The 18,220-nt window shown below is 40.3% G+C and overlaps 2 protein-coding genes across 23 annotated transcripts in view; both read right to left on the bottom strand.

Annotated features, from left to right (window-relative positions):
* macf1b (microtubule actin crosslinking factor 1b) overlaps positions 1-8,795 on the bottom strand; it is a 27,019-nt gene extending 18,224 nt beyond the window's left edge. Inside the window, exons 1-3 of the mRNA XM_027286334.1 lie at positions 8,659-8,795; positions 8,463-8,521; positions 7,652-7,763 (exon numbers count right to left, since the gene is read on the bottom strand). Coding sequence (XP_027142135.1) covers positions 7,652-7,763; positions 8,463-8,521; positions 8,659-8,787 — 300 coding nt within the window. The 5' untranslated portion in view covers positions 8,788-8,795. The remainder of the gene's footprint in view (positions 1-7,651; positions 7,764-8,462; positions 8,522-8,658) is intronic.
* An 886-nt stretch (positions 8,796-9,681) lies between these two features.
* plecb (plectin b) overlaps positions 9,682-18,220 on the bottom strand; it is a 119,833-nt gene continuing 111,294 nt past the window's right edge. For all 22 annotated transcript variants that reach the window (XM_027286326.1, XM_019269167.2, XM_027286328.1 and 19 more), the window contains 3 exons: positions 10,946-18,053; positions 10,626-10,742; positions 9,682-10,455 (listed from right to left, as the gene is read on the bottom strand). In XM_027286326.1, coding sequence (XP_027142127.1) covers positions 11,880-18,053 — 6,174 coding nt within the window. In that variant the 3' untranslated portion in view covers positions 9,682-10,455; positions 10,626-10,742; positions 10,946-11,879. The remainder of the gene's footprint in view (positions 10,456-10,625; positions 10,743-10,945; positions 18,054-18,220) is intronic.

The following is an 18,220-nucleotide window of genomic DNA, read 5'->3' on the forward strand; positions in this document are numbered from 1 at the left end:
CCCTTAGTCCCCCCTTCTCTCCATTCAGAGTCAGTGCAGCAGTCTCTACAGCAGCAACAAAGACGACTAATTACTGTAAAACATCTCAGATTACTTTTCAACTCACTTCCAGCCATTGCAACCCCGGCCCATAAACAAAGAGGCTTGAAGAAAACACACACACACAAATAGACGGCAATGGGAAGAGTCTTTTCTCTGCTTTTTGGCATGGGAAAGCAAAGGAAGGACCCCTATGGTGAAATTCTATCATTCCCCATTTCAGTAAGTCACAATATTTGCCTGAGAATCACCCGAACACCAAGCATACTGTCTGCAAACACAAACACAAGCATTTTCTGGCATTTGAACTTTTTCTGTCAAATATATTCCAGGTGTTTATTCAGGTGTAATCTTTGGAATTAAGACTTCCCTCAATACACCTGAAGTATTTTTCTGGAAATGACATCGTGTGCACAAGCATGCACACAGGCCTTACAAAGAGCATTTATGCCTCAAATCCTGCCCTCCTCTCTGTCTGTCTTTCTCCAGCCAAGCAAATCGTCAACCAATCAACTGATCCACCAAATGCGTGCATGCGTGTACAGTACACACACCCACACACTCTCTCCTTTCAGTCTCTCTGTCTTGGCAGGAAACACACACACGCATGCAAATACCCACCAACCAGCCGTCTCCCTCATTTGAGAGTTAGGATAGGTTAAAGGAGGAGGAGGACAAACTATTGACTCCTTCAATAAGCCTTTGTCTCCTATAGTTTTGTTTTACATAAATGGTATGGTTTGCCTGTATTTAATTTCTCTGTAAATGCAGCCACAGATGATAATATCATCTGAAATGTTCACATGCATTCTCTGCTTGTGCAAGTACACGTGGTATATCACCTCCTGAAATATCATATTATCAATAGCACTCGTTCCATTGTAAAGTGCCTTCTATGTTACGTGTGAGTGGAAACGTCTTTGAACCTGTCAATGCAAACGTGGTTTATTGAGCATGAGATGCGTGCACAGTCCTGATTTATTCGAGGTGGGTCACAGAATCAAGATGTGACTCCATTAACAAAGACTTGAGTTGAGTATATTCTGTGGGAGCGTCACTCAGGGTACGTGCCTTTTAGAATGAAACACAACCAAAGATAAAAGCTTTGACATTTCGCTGTCACATTCATTAAAAGGCTGAGTAGAGTTTGTGAAATTTGAAAGAAGATGGAGGGTTTACAGCCATGCCAGTGATGTGTCTTTAGTAGGTGATGTTAACCATGTTCACCATCTTAGTTTAGCCTTTTAGTTAGCAGGTTAAAATGTGTTATCTTGACACTGAGCACAAAGTACGGCTGATTGGAATGTCACTTGTTTTTTCAGATGCTGTATTTGATCATAATCCAAAATATGCCCAAAATCATTAAATGTCTTTTAAGGTAAAGTGCATTTACCTTATTTCATGGCAATCTGCCCAATAGATGTAAAAATATGTCATGTAAAACCAAAGGTTTAAACCTCATGTCAATCTCGAATCGCATTATATGAATGATGTAACGAGGCTCAGCTATGATTAATGAACGATATGTTTTAAATAATTACAACTGGATGTTCAGTAGTCACATAGCACACAAATAATTAACAATAATGAAATCAGTTGATTGGGACGTGAGAGACTTTTGTTGCATAACGTGATGTTATTGTTGCATGAGAATGTTTCCTAGCGCATTGCTAGTCTTGTGAAGCAGTCCATCATTATTGTCCACAGCTAGTCCTTCAACGGCAGTATAAATCTCAATGAATAAGCACTAAAGATGCTGCTGGTGGTAAAAATAGGCTGTTAATTCGGTTCTGAAGCTGTTTCAGGTTTTCACTACATTACTGCCCCATTTCTGACCCCCTCAGCCTCTTCTAGCCTCAATTTATGCAAATGGTGATAAAAAAAAACTAAAAAGTGCCTGTCACTGTGGCCGAGGAGAGAGTGAGTGAATTGAATAGAGTGACCCCTGTAGGGTCAAGTTATTTAACCCCTGAGAACTCCAGTGTTGATGCAAGAGTTCCCAGTCTCTCCTTAATTATTCCTCAAAACATCTCCTGTGTATCTCACAATCATGGAGATGTACAGCAGTACAAAAATCTGGGAATTACACTATATGCAATCCTTTAGCTGATAAGATGGAGCTCTGACAGTTTAGCTGTAAAATAAATGCACAAACTCACAGATAGACGTTTCTTTGGGTCACTCTGACCGCTAATGTCTTTAGCTGTTTAATGAGCAAGTAAGGCCCACTATTCCCCGTCCCCCCTTTCTTTATCTGAAAGGAGCTGGCAGCGATGAGGCAACACTTTGCCAGGAAGACATTGTTGTAAAACCATGACACCTGATCCCGGCTTTCAGCATCCTGCAGCCCCCTCTGTACTAATTAAATGATTTTGCCAAAATCCTCTCCTCTCCATTTCACAGTAGGCGCACACAGTTCTTAAAAAGACAAGAGCTGATGTGGCTGAAGTGCAACTGAAACGCTGAGCTATGCAGTGATGCAATAAACTGCCAATGAAAGAAAAAAAAAAGCACATCTTTCCATCATCATCAGCCCTCATTATCCTTCCAAAAAGCATGTGGTAATGGAGTGGATGCAGGTTTGAAGATGAAGTTTCCAAATTAATGTGATTCCAAATTATCGTCCAATAGGGAGCCTAAATTTGATCAGTGCCGAAAGACTGGAGACAAAAAAAGATTAATTTTACGGGCTTGTTTTCCCCCTCCTCTGCAATCTCAACCTCTCTGCTGCCTTCAAATTGAATAAGACCTCAATGGCTCCTCTACAGAACATGGTAATTAGCCCTCTTCATGAGACATGAAAAAAAGAGGGGGTCCCTTTTAAGGGTCAAACTAGAAGCACCATTCAACATGCACACTGTCATTTATCACCAAAAGAGGTTGCTTCCAAGAAAACTGGATGAAAGCCTGCATGGGCTTCCCTACTGGGTTGCCCAGGCCATGCTGGGCTGCCTGGATGCTGGAAACTACAATGGGCAAGACATGGGATTTAGTAATTGAAGTTCATCATCAGCTCTGCATTTGTTTTAACTGCTCCCAGGAAAAGAGGATTTAGCGCCATAAGTCCAACATCTTCCATTGAGCACAGGAAGGCAAAGGCAATAAAGGAAGAGGCCCCACATTGCCATTAACCCTGATAAAGTGTGTGAATAAAAAAAAATCTCTTATGGGAGAGATTACCTATAAGATGAAAATCAATTTGACACGCCAAGTGAGAGAGAAACAGCCGGAGAGAGTGGAGAATAGTAAACAAGTTTACTTTACTGCCATCTAACCATCCCTCAATATTCATTTGTCTTGTAGGTGATTCACAGCAATGAAAACAAGCGCCCTTTTCCCCCTAAAGGTTATGACAGCTTCAGAGAGCAGAGACACTGTTTGCTGGCTGTCAGAAACAGAGAGGACAGGATAATAAGCTGTGATCTCTCACCCCCTCTTCCTGGGTCTGTTTGTAAGTTGTGTGTACAAGGCTTATTTGGGATGCAGCATCTGCCACAGGCCCGGGGAAACCAGAGACCTTTAAGACACAGAGGGCCTTTATCCAAAAGAGCCTCATCGGCAGGGGGGCGGGGAAAGCAGAACGAGAAACTTCTGACCTCAACCTGACCGTCAAAGTGACGAGATGTCAGACATGATATTCAAACACAGGGTAACAATATTAGGCCTTCATATAGACATAGTGATCCTGAATTATCTATATTTAGAATATGTATTACTACTATTTAGAGTGGCAAAAGCTGCACATTTCAACCATTTTCAAATGACTTTTAGCTTTTTAGCTCTCCCTTCATGAGTATAACATTGGACACATTGCCGGAAGATTTGTGAGAAGCATTGATTTGTCAAATATTTCATTCACCTGGTTAGCTAAAAAACAATTAGTATATTTATTTTATCTATAGAGGCTGAGATTAAAAGTTCAGGTTTGTCTCGGAAAACAGGAGTTGACCAAGCATTCTCACTACAAGGTCCATTTTGTGTGTATCCCACAATCTTCTTTAAACGCGCAGTAAATCATTTCTGTGGCATCAAAACAATAATAAAAGAAATAGTTTGATGACATTGTGAAGTAGCGTGGGACCAACATTCTCCATATCACTCAATGTCACGCTCAGGGTGGGAAGCTCTCTCCTATTATACCATGTTACATTATTAAAGTGTATCAGAAGTGGCTGAACGCCAATGTTAGCTGTTGTCCAACTGTAGCTAATTGGTTATCCAATGTATTGTTTTACCCTGAAATATGGTCCAATGTCCCTCGAGGTTTTCACTGTCTATTGTCTCATTGTTTTATTTGCTGATCAATCAAGATTTGTCAGATTGAATCTACTCAGGAACACACGTTCACGGACGAGGCAATATATTAAATTTGAATCCACAATGCGTTTAGTCACATTTCCCATGTTTCTCCCTCACTCTCTGATGTATCCCGTGTTTCCCCAGTATTGTAGGAATGAGGGGAGCTGTAGGGGAAATGATGCCGTTGAGAAATGACCAAATAAAATGCACCTTGAATAAAATTAAAGATTACTCTGAATTTCAACATACCACCTTTAAATGAGTCTCTGTTTTGCACAAGAGATTTTTAATTTTAAACATCTACAATTCCATAACATCTGGGTAACTCCATCTGTTGAGGAAGATTGTGTGAAACAATCAAAAGATCCAGAGCAGCTACTTAATAGACCTAGTGTGATATCAAATTAAATAAATGATGATAGAAAATTATGCAGGAACTATGCCAAACATGCAGATTTAGTGAACTGAAGATTCGTTCCTTGAGTTCTTGGTCGATTAATAGTCTTTTTGTATTCATATATTTTATTTCATTCATATATTCATGCTCCATAAGGTATGAATTCCCAAACTGAATGGTATTTCCATCTGAAATGGTTATTATATTCATGCTTGACAAGCTTCAATTTGAGGCTCATATGCATCCCAGTGTTGATGGAAAAAACAGTTTAAGATGTGCCGGTGCATGCCTTGTGTTAAGGAGCAGGTGTGTGTCTCTCTCCTGTGTATTGTAGAAGGGTCTGCATATGGGGGGCTGCTGAGGGATGTCCTCATTCATGCTGCTAACTAACAAGTCCCTCAGGCCCAGACTGAAACCAGCAGTGCAGCAGACTAACACAATTATCATGACAAAGGTCTGTGGTCGGATGCAGTACGATAAAGGCATGGTAGCGCTAAAAAGACACCCCCTTATTTCACACACTCTCATTCTGGGTCAGACTTAAGCTCTCTAAAGTGTTCAAGCTTTCATGTCATGCCTTTGCATCTTACATGTCAGTCTCCAGGGAAACAGAGACAAAACGTTAACATATAAACAGAATTTTTAACTAATACTAATGTCTTGTGTTGAAGAATGTTTTTGTAAAATTCTTCCCGGGATACTTATCAGTGAGTTTCTTCAAAGGTCACACGGGTTCATACACAGATCGTATTTTGTCCCTTGGCCCTTTTTAACCAAACAATCAATTAATGTCTCAAACATTCAGTCAGTACAATGGAGCACCTTTACCTCAATAGACCATATAACTAAATCAACCAAAACCAATTTTTACTATAACAATAAAAACATCAAGCACTCTAGATCCTTTTGTGTAACTGATTCACAGCTCATTGAGGAAGCTGCAGTCAGCCTTCACTGAGGATAATCAAATAAATTATCACCTCAGCATCTTGCTGCATTACAGAGCTGTATCATGTTAATGTTCTGCGCTAGAAAGGCTTTCAGTAGGTGCTGCGCAAGAGATTGAGCTCAGCGAAAATGTTCCCCTCCCATAAAGACATAATGTTACTCTTTTTCATTGTTTTATTGCAATTAGCAATATTCCAAAAAAGCTAAATATGAGTTTTAGTAAATGTTTCTCACATGCAGAGCTGCTTTGGAGGTAGACAAAATCTGATTGGCTGAGTTAGACCTGATGGGAGGAACCCAAGAACGGCAAGTTTTATGGCCAATTAGACTGATAGGTAAAGAGACAAAGGGGGGAAGGGTAACTGATATTACCAATGTTAGTGATAAGGTAAGCTGACCTACCATGAGAAGAAATACATAAATATTTCATCAAAGTTCAATCTTTGCCATTCAGGCGTGTCATTTATGATATTTTTTATCCCAACCAGTAATTTCTGGCGGCAGCCTTGACCTGACAAATCTTTGTACAAATATTGGTATAAATGGTTGTATGACAAAATCTACAGTTGGTGTTCAATAAATGCCTCAATAGTCAGATCAGAGTGCTCTCACCATAAAGATCCTGCTTTTCTTTTTTTCTGCCCCCTTGCCTCTTCCTCCCATCTGAGTCTAATGTCTTTTCAGTCTGTGCGCTCATGTGTGCAGAGGCCCTCCAATGCCGAGCACTTCTCTAGCCTGGCTGTCCAGGCCGGGCACAATGGAGCCTGATTCCACAGCCCCTGTCCCCCTGTGGCCTAAAGAAGTCTCCCTGCAGGAGTGAAGGAGGACCACCTCAGTATCCGTCTGAGTATGTCGGACTTTGAAAAACCTTCACAATCCCTTTCCTCTTTCTCGTAACGCTCAATTAACTTTAGTGTTAGTATACTGACCAGCATGACTCATTGGCTCATTTTCGTCTTGCCTGTTTTGCTTTGCTCTCTTACCAACATATTCCCAGCATTCATTGCAGGTACTAGTTTTACGACCATTAAAATGAGTTAAAATCAGTTTGCATTGGTGAGTAGAGATAAAATATACCACTCCAAAGCTTGCCAGTTTACATTTGTTTTTACTTACTGTCCAACTTTAAAACTATTCTCAAGTAGAGCCCGTTTGTTATCTAGAACAAAAAGGTCATGAAATCCTTGTTTTTTTCTCCTTTTGTTTCTTCACAGTTTCACCTCATTGTCTAGCCATGCTACTGATGTGGCTCCATGGCTAATGATGTAGGACTGTTTTGTCAATTGGTTCACCACTTTGGTTGAGACCGATACATTTAAACAACTATCAAATAACTTGCCACAAAGTCTGGTACATATTAATGATCTCCAGAGCATAAAGTCCACTGAATTTGGTGACTTTTCAAATAGCATCACCATGAAGCATCGGCAAGAAGTTGACATCTGGTGTTTGGTATGAAATACCTACAAAACTGACATTTGCATCAGCTTAAGATGTAATTTGTGTTTGACACTAATTAGCAAATGTTAGCATGCTAACGCAATGGTGAACATAGTAAACACATGATAACACAGCCACGGCAAATAAGGTAGCATGTGGACATTAACATTCTGCTTAAAGCACCGCTGCTTTTGTACAGAGCCACTAGCTCTGCTGTAGAGTCCTGTTTCTTGATGATAATGCAACATTGTTGTGTTGTTCCCCAGTGTGATGAGAACACAAGACCTCATGTTTCTTTGTTACCTTCAGAATAGTTGCGGTTATTGGAGACATGATGGATGGATTTCTTTGTACTTGCTTGGAAAGATGAAAAGCATGCAAACCCTCTTTGTATGATTACTTCAGGTGGAGGATTGGATGAGACACATGTACAGGTAGTTTTCTGATGACTTTAACATGGCGTATGGTGGACAGAGAAAGAGTAAAATGTAGGGAGGCAACAGAAGGCAGACAGTAAACCCAACAAACCCTGGGATCCAGAGGAGGCAGCCTCATCTCCATGCTCTTCAGCCACTGTCTCAGTGCTCTGATTTGACCCCTAAACTCACACTGCCATTGACTCAAGTCCTCCTCATCCCTCCTAAAACAGAGAAGCAATACATAGTGTAAGAGTTGCATTGATCATATTTTACAATCAAACAGTCAACACACTAAAAAGGATAATCTAGCTAAACAAATGTTAATAATCACCTTGTTATTAATTTGTTTGTATAGAAAATGCCTCGTTAGGCATTTTATTTTTAAGATCTCTGACTATGGTGGCAGGAAGTAGAAAGACAGCAAAGTCATGAATTGTAGAACAGCAGGAAGAGGTAAAACAAAGCTTTCGAGAATTATTAATCTCATCAAAGGATAATATAATCAGAGCTTAGAAAAAAAAATCTCATTAGGGAGGCATCTGCTCTCTCCCTGTCTGCTGGGCTGGAACCTTAGTCGTCTTGTTTCAGTATGTTTCAATGAGATGCGTTACAATGTGCTCATTTCACAATTCAGTGTTTTTGTGTTGTTACAAATGCAGACGCACCCGTCTATAAATCTGATACAGCTGAGCAACTGTTATCACAGGCTGAGTGTTTTGTGCTTTTTAACTATTTGTGGCCACATATTTGCTTCACATATAAAGTAAGTAAATGATAATAATAAAAAAGATCTACATATGTGAAGAAGCCCTACTGATTGTTGAACCTTACTGCTTGTTGAGTATTTGCCAGGTAATACAGGATCCATGTTACTTATTGTAGCACTGTTAGGAATGAATGAATCTTACAAATGAACATACCCATAAGTCTGATCCTGTGATGTGGGTGTGGGCATTCCAAACACAGCACTTCCTCTATCCTGCAAGAGAATATTGAGGGGAAAGAAAAATCTATATACAAAGTTCCTTGCACCAGTTCTTGTGTGTAGCTTACTTTTAGAACATTTTCAACTGTTTCATCTAACACTTCATTCCAACGGTTCATTACGGTTCTTACCTCCCCGCCTCTAACCTCTGATGGAGGGAGAGCTGGGAGGGAAAGTGTCAGATCAGAGTAGTCAAGGGAGCTTAGTGAAGAATTCTGGGAGGTGAACGCCCCGTTTCTTCTGTTGGCAGGCTCCTCCATCAAATCCAGTGGCTAAATTTAGCACACACAGTAGAGCAAGAGACGTTTAAATCTGGTATGAATGGACTGGGTATGAATTAACATGCAGACCAGTTGTGTCCAATGGTGAGGTGATTTATAATGATGATCTAAAGTTTCAGGGTCTGTTACACCTTAATCAGATCTGGGAGAGAAACTCAAAACATGTAATTTTGTGGTGAGCTGAGACAGGTATTATGTAGCTACTGTAGACCTAGTTAGAGCCTTAATCTGACAAATACCTAATTATTTAAGTAAACATAGACCTCAGTATATTTATAACATAATGACTTTGTCGAGCAGGTGTTGGACTAAGTGTTTCACCTGAATGATTCACTGTTGTATCCTTGGGGATGAGTGGATCTCAATCTAATGCTGCCCTCATGTGGTCAACTACTGTGTTATCCAGAGGGAAAATTCATACCACTGGAAAACCACTAGGTTAATCAACAGAGACAGAATATTTATGGAATTGTTTGTCCCCTTTCACCAACTGGTTATCACTTTCATGAGATTAATTCAACTTTCTGTGCAGTGGTAAAGAACAGAAAGGAATAAGGAACATCCTGGTATTAATATTTCACTGCAACACTTTTACAATAGTCACATTACCCTTCATAAAGAAGATGAGCAAGGAAACAATTATTTTTTGCATATATTAAAATGTAGAACTAGCTGCTCTACTGTTGTGTTTTCAGATAGTTGTGCTTTAATATGGATGGAAAATAGACATTATGTGATTAAGTGATTTATTTTTGATTTAATTGCATCATTAGTGTTTCAATGTAACTAACTCGTGACAGCAGCACTGACAAACATACTGTATTTTAAAAACAGCTTCAGATGAATGGGTATTGATGTATGAATGACAAGAGGGCCTGTTCAGAGCATATTTATTTACAACATAGTGTTATGTTCAGAACATACAACGGTATCCACTCGCCATATCTTTCAAAGCAAAATCTGCCCTATAAGCAAAATGCACCAGTTAGTTTGTAAATTCATATAATGCTAACAATAAAATTGGCAGTTACAACTGCAGTTGTCTTTATTTTACACTAACATTTTTTCCGAATATCCTTTGTAAAGTTAGTGAAACATGCAAGGCAAATTCATAATATATCAAAAACTTGATGGAAACAAAATAAAATGATTTACAGAGGTAAAACACAAGAGATACATAACAGAAATGCTGTGGAAAAATAACTATAAATGAAATAAAGCTTCAAGCTGTTTTTCAGTTTGCAAACTGGTTAACTGAAATTAGTTAACTTGATATAATACATACATTCATGCAATGTGGTGCTATATCAAATATGTCAGTTCTCCAAATGTCATTAGCACTTTGATTGGACTAAATTTACAGAGATAATACAAAAATTATCTCAGCTAAATGAAAATGCGCTGTTCTACCAGTAAAGTTAATCCCAAATGAAACAAAAGAATAAACACGCAGATGTGTGTTTGCTTTGAGTATTTAAAAGAAAATATGGCTATGGCAACATAAATATTACTATTAGCATTTAAGTTATAAATGAATGAATGAAGAGTGTTCCTAGGAAGGCATCCCAAGATGGTGTCAGGTTGACTCAGCCTCAGCTTTCTTCAAATGTGATGTGAATGGAAGAAAGGACAAACTCAATAGGAGATCTAGAAACAAAAGAAAATAACTATGAATCAAAATCAAATAAAAACAAATCATGCAGCGAAAAACTGAAAATTAAATAAAAATTGCAAAACAAAGTTCAATGAAACTTTATCTTTTGCAAATGAAATGAAAATGAAGCGTTTCCAAAAAAACAAACATTTATATACTGTACCTGTGGAACTGCCTGAGGATGACAGGGACTGATAAATCCATCCAATTCCAGGGGATCGTATGCTCTGGCCAACTGAGTGTCTGTGTTCTTACGTTGCATTCTGAGGGACTGAGCCAGCTAAAAACAACAGGATAAAAACAGCAATAATGAGAATTTGGAATAGAACGAGTTCACTACTGGTTCAACCATGATATGTGTGGGATAGGAGAAAATGGCATAAATAAATGGTATAATCTAGGCTCTGAGATGTTATCAAAATCAACTAAAGTAAACAGACAACAAAATAAAACAAAAGAAAAACAAAAAAAACGTCAACTTACAAGAACCAAAATAACAGGAGGCAGGTCTGTATGGGAGAGCAGGATCAAGTCTGACATCATCTTGGGATTTACCAGGAACACTTGATTGATGATGAATATAATGAATCCAAAACTTGGAGTGTGTAAAACAATGGGGTAATAAAGTCAAAGCTGGCAAAAGTCCATTGGATATTAATGGAAATAAGTACATGGTAATGACAAATGTGAAACTGGTTTTAGAACAGTCTGCATAATTTTAATTCTGGTACTTTCTTTCAGTGTTGTATTCCTGATGTGTCTCATTTGTGGCGTTTTTACTGGGTGTATTATTTAGTTATGCAAAATTTAACATAAAAACAATAAAAACTAAATCTGTCCATACTCTATACAAACATTCAGAGATTTGAAGGCATCTATGTATTTTTGAATCTGTTAAAAACATTAGAACTAAGTTAACATACAGTATCTAATTAAGTACTGTTGTAAAAGATAAAAAATAGACAAATGTTCTTAAATTGAAAAGGAAACAAGGAATACTGGAAAAATATTTCTGTTTGACATACATACAGTATATATTAGTTTCAGAAAGCACAAGTATACAACTTTTTAACAGGTGTAAAATGAAAACTATAAAGTCACTTAAAAAACATTTCATGCTTTGCTTTGAAAAATATAAACTGATTTGGTTATCAGTACTAAAGAAAATGAATATCTTGTATATCTAGCAAGGCCTGGTTATGTCTCCATATATGAGGCACGTGTTTAGACATGTTATAAATGAAAAAAAAAAAATCAATAGCCTAGGCAGTTCTTGATGTGATCATATGCAGGACAGAATAAATAAATTATATTTTCTTTGTTACTGTAACTTTTGTTTCCTATGAGAAATGCAGCTCTAAAGTGCATTAGTATTGTTGCTTCTTAGACACAAGTTGTTAGGAAGAGAGCTAGCTCATCAGAATCTGCGGCTGTAGCCAGTTGAAGAGGATGTGAAGGAGGAGGATGAGAAGTTCATGCTGAAGCCAGAGCCAGAGCCAGCATCAATGCTGCCTCTCCTGGAGCCGGTTCGAGATCCGGTCCTTGAGCCAGTCCGGGAACCATAGGCAGATCCGGGGCCACTGGCATTGTAAGGACTGTAGAGCCCTTTGCTTGACTGTGAGGAAGCCTCCAGAAGTCTTAGGCTAGATCCTTCCTCAACCATGCTTTTGTCCATGGCATCTTTGAAGGAGATTTTCAGTTTGGTTTTTGGACATGTTAGATATTTAGAATAAGCACCAACATCTCTCAGTTTCTGGGCAGTGCGGGCATCAATGGTGCCCTTCCTGATGGATTCATCTAGTGACACTCTGCCTTCAACATCAGGCTCAATAAGTCCACCAGTCAGATATTGGACCTCAAGGAAACGCTGACCAGCCTCATAATACAGCCAGCCCTTCTTTAAAGCCTGGGAGGCAGACATCTTTACTTTAGTTCTAGGGTCTTCAAATCCATAGAATGCCTTTTGGGCCAGGTTGAGGCGATCAACCATGACTTTATCTACAAGGCCTTTTTCTGTAGCATCAGTAACTGGGAATCTCTCTCCAGTTGTGGGGTCAATTATTCCTCCTGTGCAGGCTTGGGCCTCCAACAGTCTTTGGCCTGAGATGTTGTCTACCAGATTTCTGTGGATGGCCTCAGTGATTGACACCTTCTCCAGTGTGTCTATGTCTAAGATTCCAGCTATGGGGCCAGTCTCTTCTGATGGGTCATTCCATATGACTGCAGGTGCTTTAATTGATGGTATGGGGCTCATAGGAGAGGAGTAGGTGGAACCAGTGGTGGAACCAAAGGAGGATGAGCGAGAGCGGAAGCCTCCGATGTTTCCAGAAAGCATGTCCGCAAATTCTGTAATGGACAGGTTTCCGGCTCGGTACGTATCAAGAGCATTCTTGTCAATGAGGCCACGTGAAATAGCGTCATCAACATCGTACTGTCTGCCTGACCTCCGGTCAATGATAATGGATTTAACAGTACCATCAGAGGAGGTCATTGTGATCTCTTCCCATTCACACTCCTGCTCAGCAAGCTCCAGGTAAGTTTGGTGGTCAATGAGCCCCTTCCTGTAGGCCTCATACACAGTCATTTCTTTGCCTGTCTCTGGGTCTACGATGACAACTCTGCGTTTACGAACTGAGGATTTGGAGGAGGTCTTCCTTTCTCGGTTCTTTTCTTTCAGTAGCAGGAGCACCAGGCCAGTGTCGGGATCAGTGATGCACCTCTCCATGAGCTGGAGGTAGGTTAGGTTTTCCTCAGTGTTGGGATCAAAGAAGCCTTTGGTGTCATCAGATGGATCTGTCAGGATCTCGTTCATTTCCTCATCAAAGAAGCCACGTTTATAGGCCACCTCAACTGGCAGACGATGACTTTCTTCTGGGTCAATGATTCCACCAGTAGCAATCTGGGCTTCCAAGAGACGGATACCATGATCTTTCAGGATGAGCCCCTTTTTCATGGCCTGAAACAGGGAGATAGTTTTGCCTGAATAAGGATCTCTATATCCTGTCACTGCACGCTCAGCAGAAAGTAGCTTGTCTTTGAATTCAGGTCCGACAATTCCCATTCTCACTGCTTCATTGACAGTCAGTTTTAGGTTTTTGATTGGATCAATGACATAGCCTGTAGATGCCTGTGCCTCAAGGAGTTCAAATGCAGTGCCTGGCCTAATCATGTTCTTCTTCATGGCCTGGTAAATTGATAGACGTTCTTTTGTGGACTCCACCAACACACCACCAATACAGCTTGTGCCCTCAAGGTACCTTGATAGGCTATTGCTAACCTCCTCCACTGAAATAAGACCTTCATTCAGTTTGGTGACAGTCTGCTGGTCAATAATCTGTGACTGGAGCAGCTCCTCTATTGTGATCTGTTTCCTCAGACCCTTGAACATCAGCCTCTTGTCTCCCAGGGAGAGTAGTCGTAACCCACCATCCAACTTGCATCTCTTGAGCAGCTGTGCATATGATAGGTTCTCTTCAGTGACAGGGTCAACAAATCCTTTAACACTGTCAGTCAACTTTTCATTGGTTTCCTTATTGATATAACCTCTTTGCATGGCAATGTCTGCTGGCAGATGGAACTGGAATTCAGGATCAATAATACCACCAGTGGCAGTTTGTGCTTCTAACATTTTCAGAGCATAATCCTCTGGAACAAGATCCTTCTTCATGGCCTGGAAAAGAGATATGATTTTCCCACTGTATGGATCCTTGTATCCTGTGACTGCTCTCTCAGCTGATAGTAGTTTGTCATGGATCTCAGGGCCAACAACACCCTTACGAACAGCTTCATCAACTGTGAGTGTTTCATTTTTAACTGGATCAACAATGAATCCTGTAGCAGCTTGTGCTTCTAGAAGACTGAGGGCTGTTTCTGGTTTAATAAAACCTCTCTTCATTCCTTGGTAAATGCTAATCTTGGAGCTTGAGTCAGTTGTGATCCCGGCAACACAGCCTGTGCCATAGAGATACTGTTTCACACTGGTCAACTCCATTATGTCACGGATGTCCCTTTTGCCTTGTTTAAGGAGGTTGTACGTCTCCAAGTCAATGATGTGGGCACTGTAGAGCTCCTCGATAGTTATCCGTCTCCTTATAGTCATATATGACATTGGATCATTTCTGATGATCTCTCTCTGTTCCATGATCTCAATAATAATGATGATCATCCGCTCTTTGGTGATTTTACCAGAACGATATTCATCCAGGATCCTCTGCCTCTCTGACTCTGGAAGCAAATTTGAGTTCATGACATCCCAGAGGTTCATGGGTTTATCAGCAAGGCCCTCGATTGGAATGTCAATTTGGGTGCTGGTCAGATCACTCTGTGTTTGTTCCTCTGTGTAGAGGTATGTCTTCTCCACAACAGTTGGAGACTGAGGCTTTGAGAGTGGGAGTATGTACAGGCCTGTCTCAGGATCTTTCTGACACTTGTCTTTAAGTTGTCCGTAGGTTGCATTCTCATCAGTTTCTGGATCGGAGAAAACCTTGTTCTCATCGGATGATTCAGATAGGGTCATGGCAGTTTCTTTGCTGAAAATGTTCTTCTGATATGCAACGTCAGTTGGAACACGGTGGCTATTTACAGGGTCGATGATTCCTCCACTAACCATCTGTGCTTGTAACAGTGGCATGGCATGCTCTTTCAAGATCAGTTCTTTTTGCATTGCTTCAAAGAGGGATATTTTGTTGCCTGTGAATGGATCTTTATAGCCAGTGACAGCTTTTTCTGCAGACAGGAGTTTTTCATGTAGTTCTGGACCAACAAGGCCTGATTTCACTGCCTCATCTACTGACATGCACTGGTTTCTCACTGGATCTACAATGAACCCAGAAGCAGCCTGTGCCTCAAGAAGGGAAAGACCTGTGTTGTGTCTGAGAAGCTTTTTCTTCATAGCCTGATAAATGCTTACTTTCTCTTTTGTTGGCTCCAGGTAGATGCCAGCAATACTATCAGAGCCCTGGAGGTATTTATTGACATTGGGATTCTCACTGACTTGTTTAGGTGTCGTTTTCCCTTGTTGAAGAAGGTCAAAGGTTGCTTTGTCAATAATTTTTGAATCATACAGAGAGCCTGCTGGAACAGGAGCTCTGAGTCCCTTGAAGCTGGACTGCTCTTGTTTCTTTGCCTCTTTCTCATCTACAATTGTGATAACAATCTTGATTATCTTTTCAATGGTAATCTTTCCTGACCTAAACTGTCTGAGCAGGTCAAGCCTTTGCTCCTCAGTGAGATATTCAGAGTTGATAATTTCCCAGATAGTCATCTTCCTGCCCTTAAATGGTCCAGAGTTGAGCTCCACAGTTGCCTGAGTCATAGCCTCCTTTGACTGGACTTCAGTGTATGTTAGCTCCTCCTTTGCATTGATTGCTTCATCAGAAAGAGGCAGAAGCTGGAGACCGGTTTTCTTGTCAGTGACACATCTCTTGAAGAGCTCTGAGTATGTGACATTTTCTTTTGTATTGGGATCAAAGAAGCATTTAGTTTCATCTGTGGGACTGCTGAGAATCTGTTTCATTTCATCATCAAAATAATTTCTCTTGCAGGCTACATCATGAGGAATGCGATGACTCTTTACTGGATCAATAATGCCACCAGTGGTCATTTGGGCATCAAGCAGTCGGATTCCTTGTTCTTTAGGTATGAGATCTTTTTTCATTGCCTGGAACAGAGATACTGTCTTTCCACTGTAAGGATCTTTGTAACCTGTCACAGCTCGCTCTGCAGACAGGAGTTTTTCATGCAGCTCAGGACCAACAACACCTGCTTTGACAGCTTCATCAACAGTGTATTTCTGATTATGAACAGGGTCAACCACATAGCCTGTCCCTGCTTGGGCTTCGAGCATATTCAAGGCAGGTCCTGCCCTCATCATGTCTTTCTTCATAGCTTGATAGAAGGACATGGTCTCCTTGGATGAGTCAATAACTACACCTGCAATGGAGTTTGTTCCCTTCAATGCTTTGTGGACAGGCTCCATTTCAGACACCTCTTTTACGGTCTTATTGCCCTTGTGCAATTTGTTGTACAGGTCTTTATCAATGATTTTGGATTCCAGGAGCTCTGTGGCAGGGACAGGTGCTCTTAGACCGTCAAAGGTAATTTCATTCTTCTTCTCTTTCTCCTCTACCACAGTGATCACAATCTTAATGATTTTTTCAATTGTGATTTTGCCTGTCTTGTATTGACGGAGAAGGTCTTTTTTCTGGTCCTCAGTGAAGTACTCAGAATTGATTATTTCCCAAATGGTGACAGTCTTTCCTTTGAATCTTCCGAATGGCACAGATACTGTTGTTTTGCTGAACACATCCTTGGTCTCCTCCTCTGTGTATATACTTGAGCACTGAGCAGCTTTGTCTGTGATTGGCAGGAGTAGCAGACTGGTGTCAGGGTCAGTGGTGCATCTTGTCATTAGCTCAGAATATGTCAAAGGTTCCTGAGTGCTGGGGTCAAAGTATCCCTTTGTGTCATCTGTAGGGTTGTCCATAATCTTGTTCATTTCAGCATCATATTGTCCCTGTTTATATGCTATTTCATTGGGCACGCGGTGACTATTGATAGGGTCGACGATACCACCAGTTGCACGTTGAGCCTCAAGGACTCTGATGGCGTGATCATGTTCTATCAGACCCTTTTTCATAGCTTCAAAGACAGAGATCTTCCCACCAGTGTATGGATCTTTGTAGCCAACAACTGCCCTCTCAGCTGAAAGCATTTTGTTGTGCAGTTCAGGGCCAATCAGGCCTTCCTTGACAGCCTCATTAACAGAAAGTTTTTGGTTCTTAATGGGGTCTAACATGTAACCTGTGGCTGCCTGGGCTTCAAGAAGGATCAAGGCTGTGCCTGGAGTAATCTTCTTCTCTTTTAATGCTTGATACATTGACATTTTTTCATTAGATGGTATCAAAACACCAGCAATGCAGTTCTTTCCTTTGAGAGTTTTCTTTAGATGTTCGGTCTCACCAAGCTCTTGCACAGTGGTTTTTCCATTTTTCAGCTTGTCAAACTGCTTCTTTGATAAAAGGCCGAGGTCATGAAGTCTGCTTGCAGGTACCTTATCACGGATTCCGTCAAAAGACAAGGGATCTGGTCCTTTCTCTACACTGTCTACCACATCACCGGCATTTTGGCCATTGTAAACTTTGCTTGTTTCCATAACCGTTGTTACATGGATGATCTCTTTTTCTGAGACAGTCTGAGTATGTTGTGCTTCTTCAAGCTGTTGCAGCTTTTCACGCAGTTTCTGGTTCTCTTCTGCAAGAATCCTTTCCTGCTCTAGTCTCTTCATCTCCAGTTCTTTCATTTCTTTTTGCTTGTTATGCATCTCCTTTTCAGCCTCTTTCTGTTTGTTGAGAGCCTCATCCATTGTAGCCTGGAGTTTTTTCTTCTCATCCTCCATTATCTGTCTCTGGTGTTCCTGTTCATCTTTGAGAGCTTTGGCCTTTTTGACTTCCTCTTCAAACTGGCTCTCCAGCCTCTTTTTCTCATCTTCAATAAGCTTCTCCTTCTTCAACAGCATCTCTTTTTCTGTCAGGAATGTCTGCTGGAGCACTGTCTTCTCATGTTCAATTTGTTTCTGCTGTGCATCAGCCATCTGATAGAAAAAAAATAGGCAAAATTAGTTACAATAAGTATATAGGTGAGGTGCATATATTCATTATGAAGGACAAAAAATTACATAAGTAAAAATAAAAAAATAAATGCAGATATAAATAATTAAATAAACATAAATGAAAAATAAATACATTTTGGTAATGAAAA

The sequence above is a fragment of the Larimichthys crocea genome, chromosome XIII (genome assembly GCF_000972845.2).
Source record: "Larimichthys crocea isolate SSNF chromosome XIII, L_crocea_2.0, whole genome shotgun sequence".
NCBI classification, from domain to species: Eukaryota; Metazoa; Chordata; class Actinopteri; family Sciaenidae; genus Larimichthys; species Larimichthys crocea.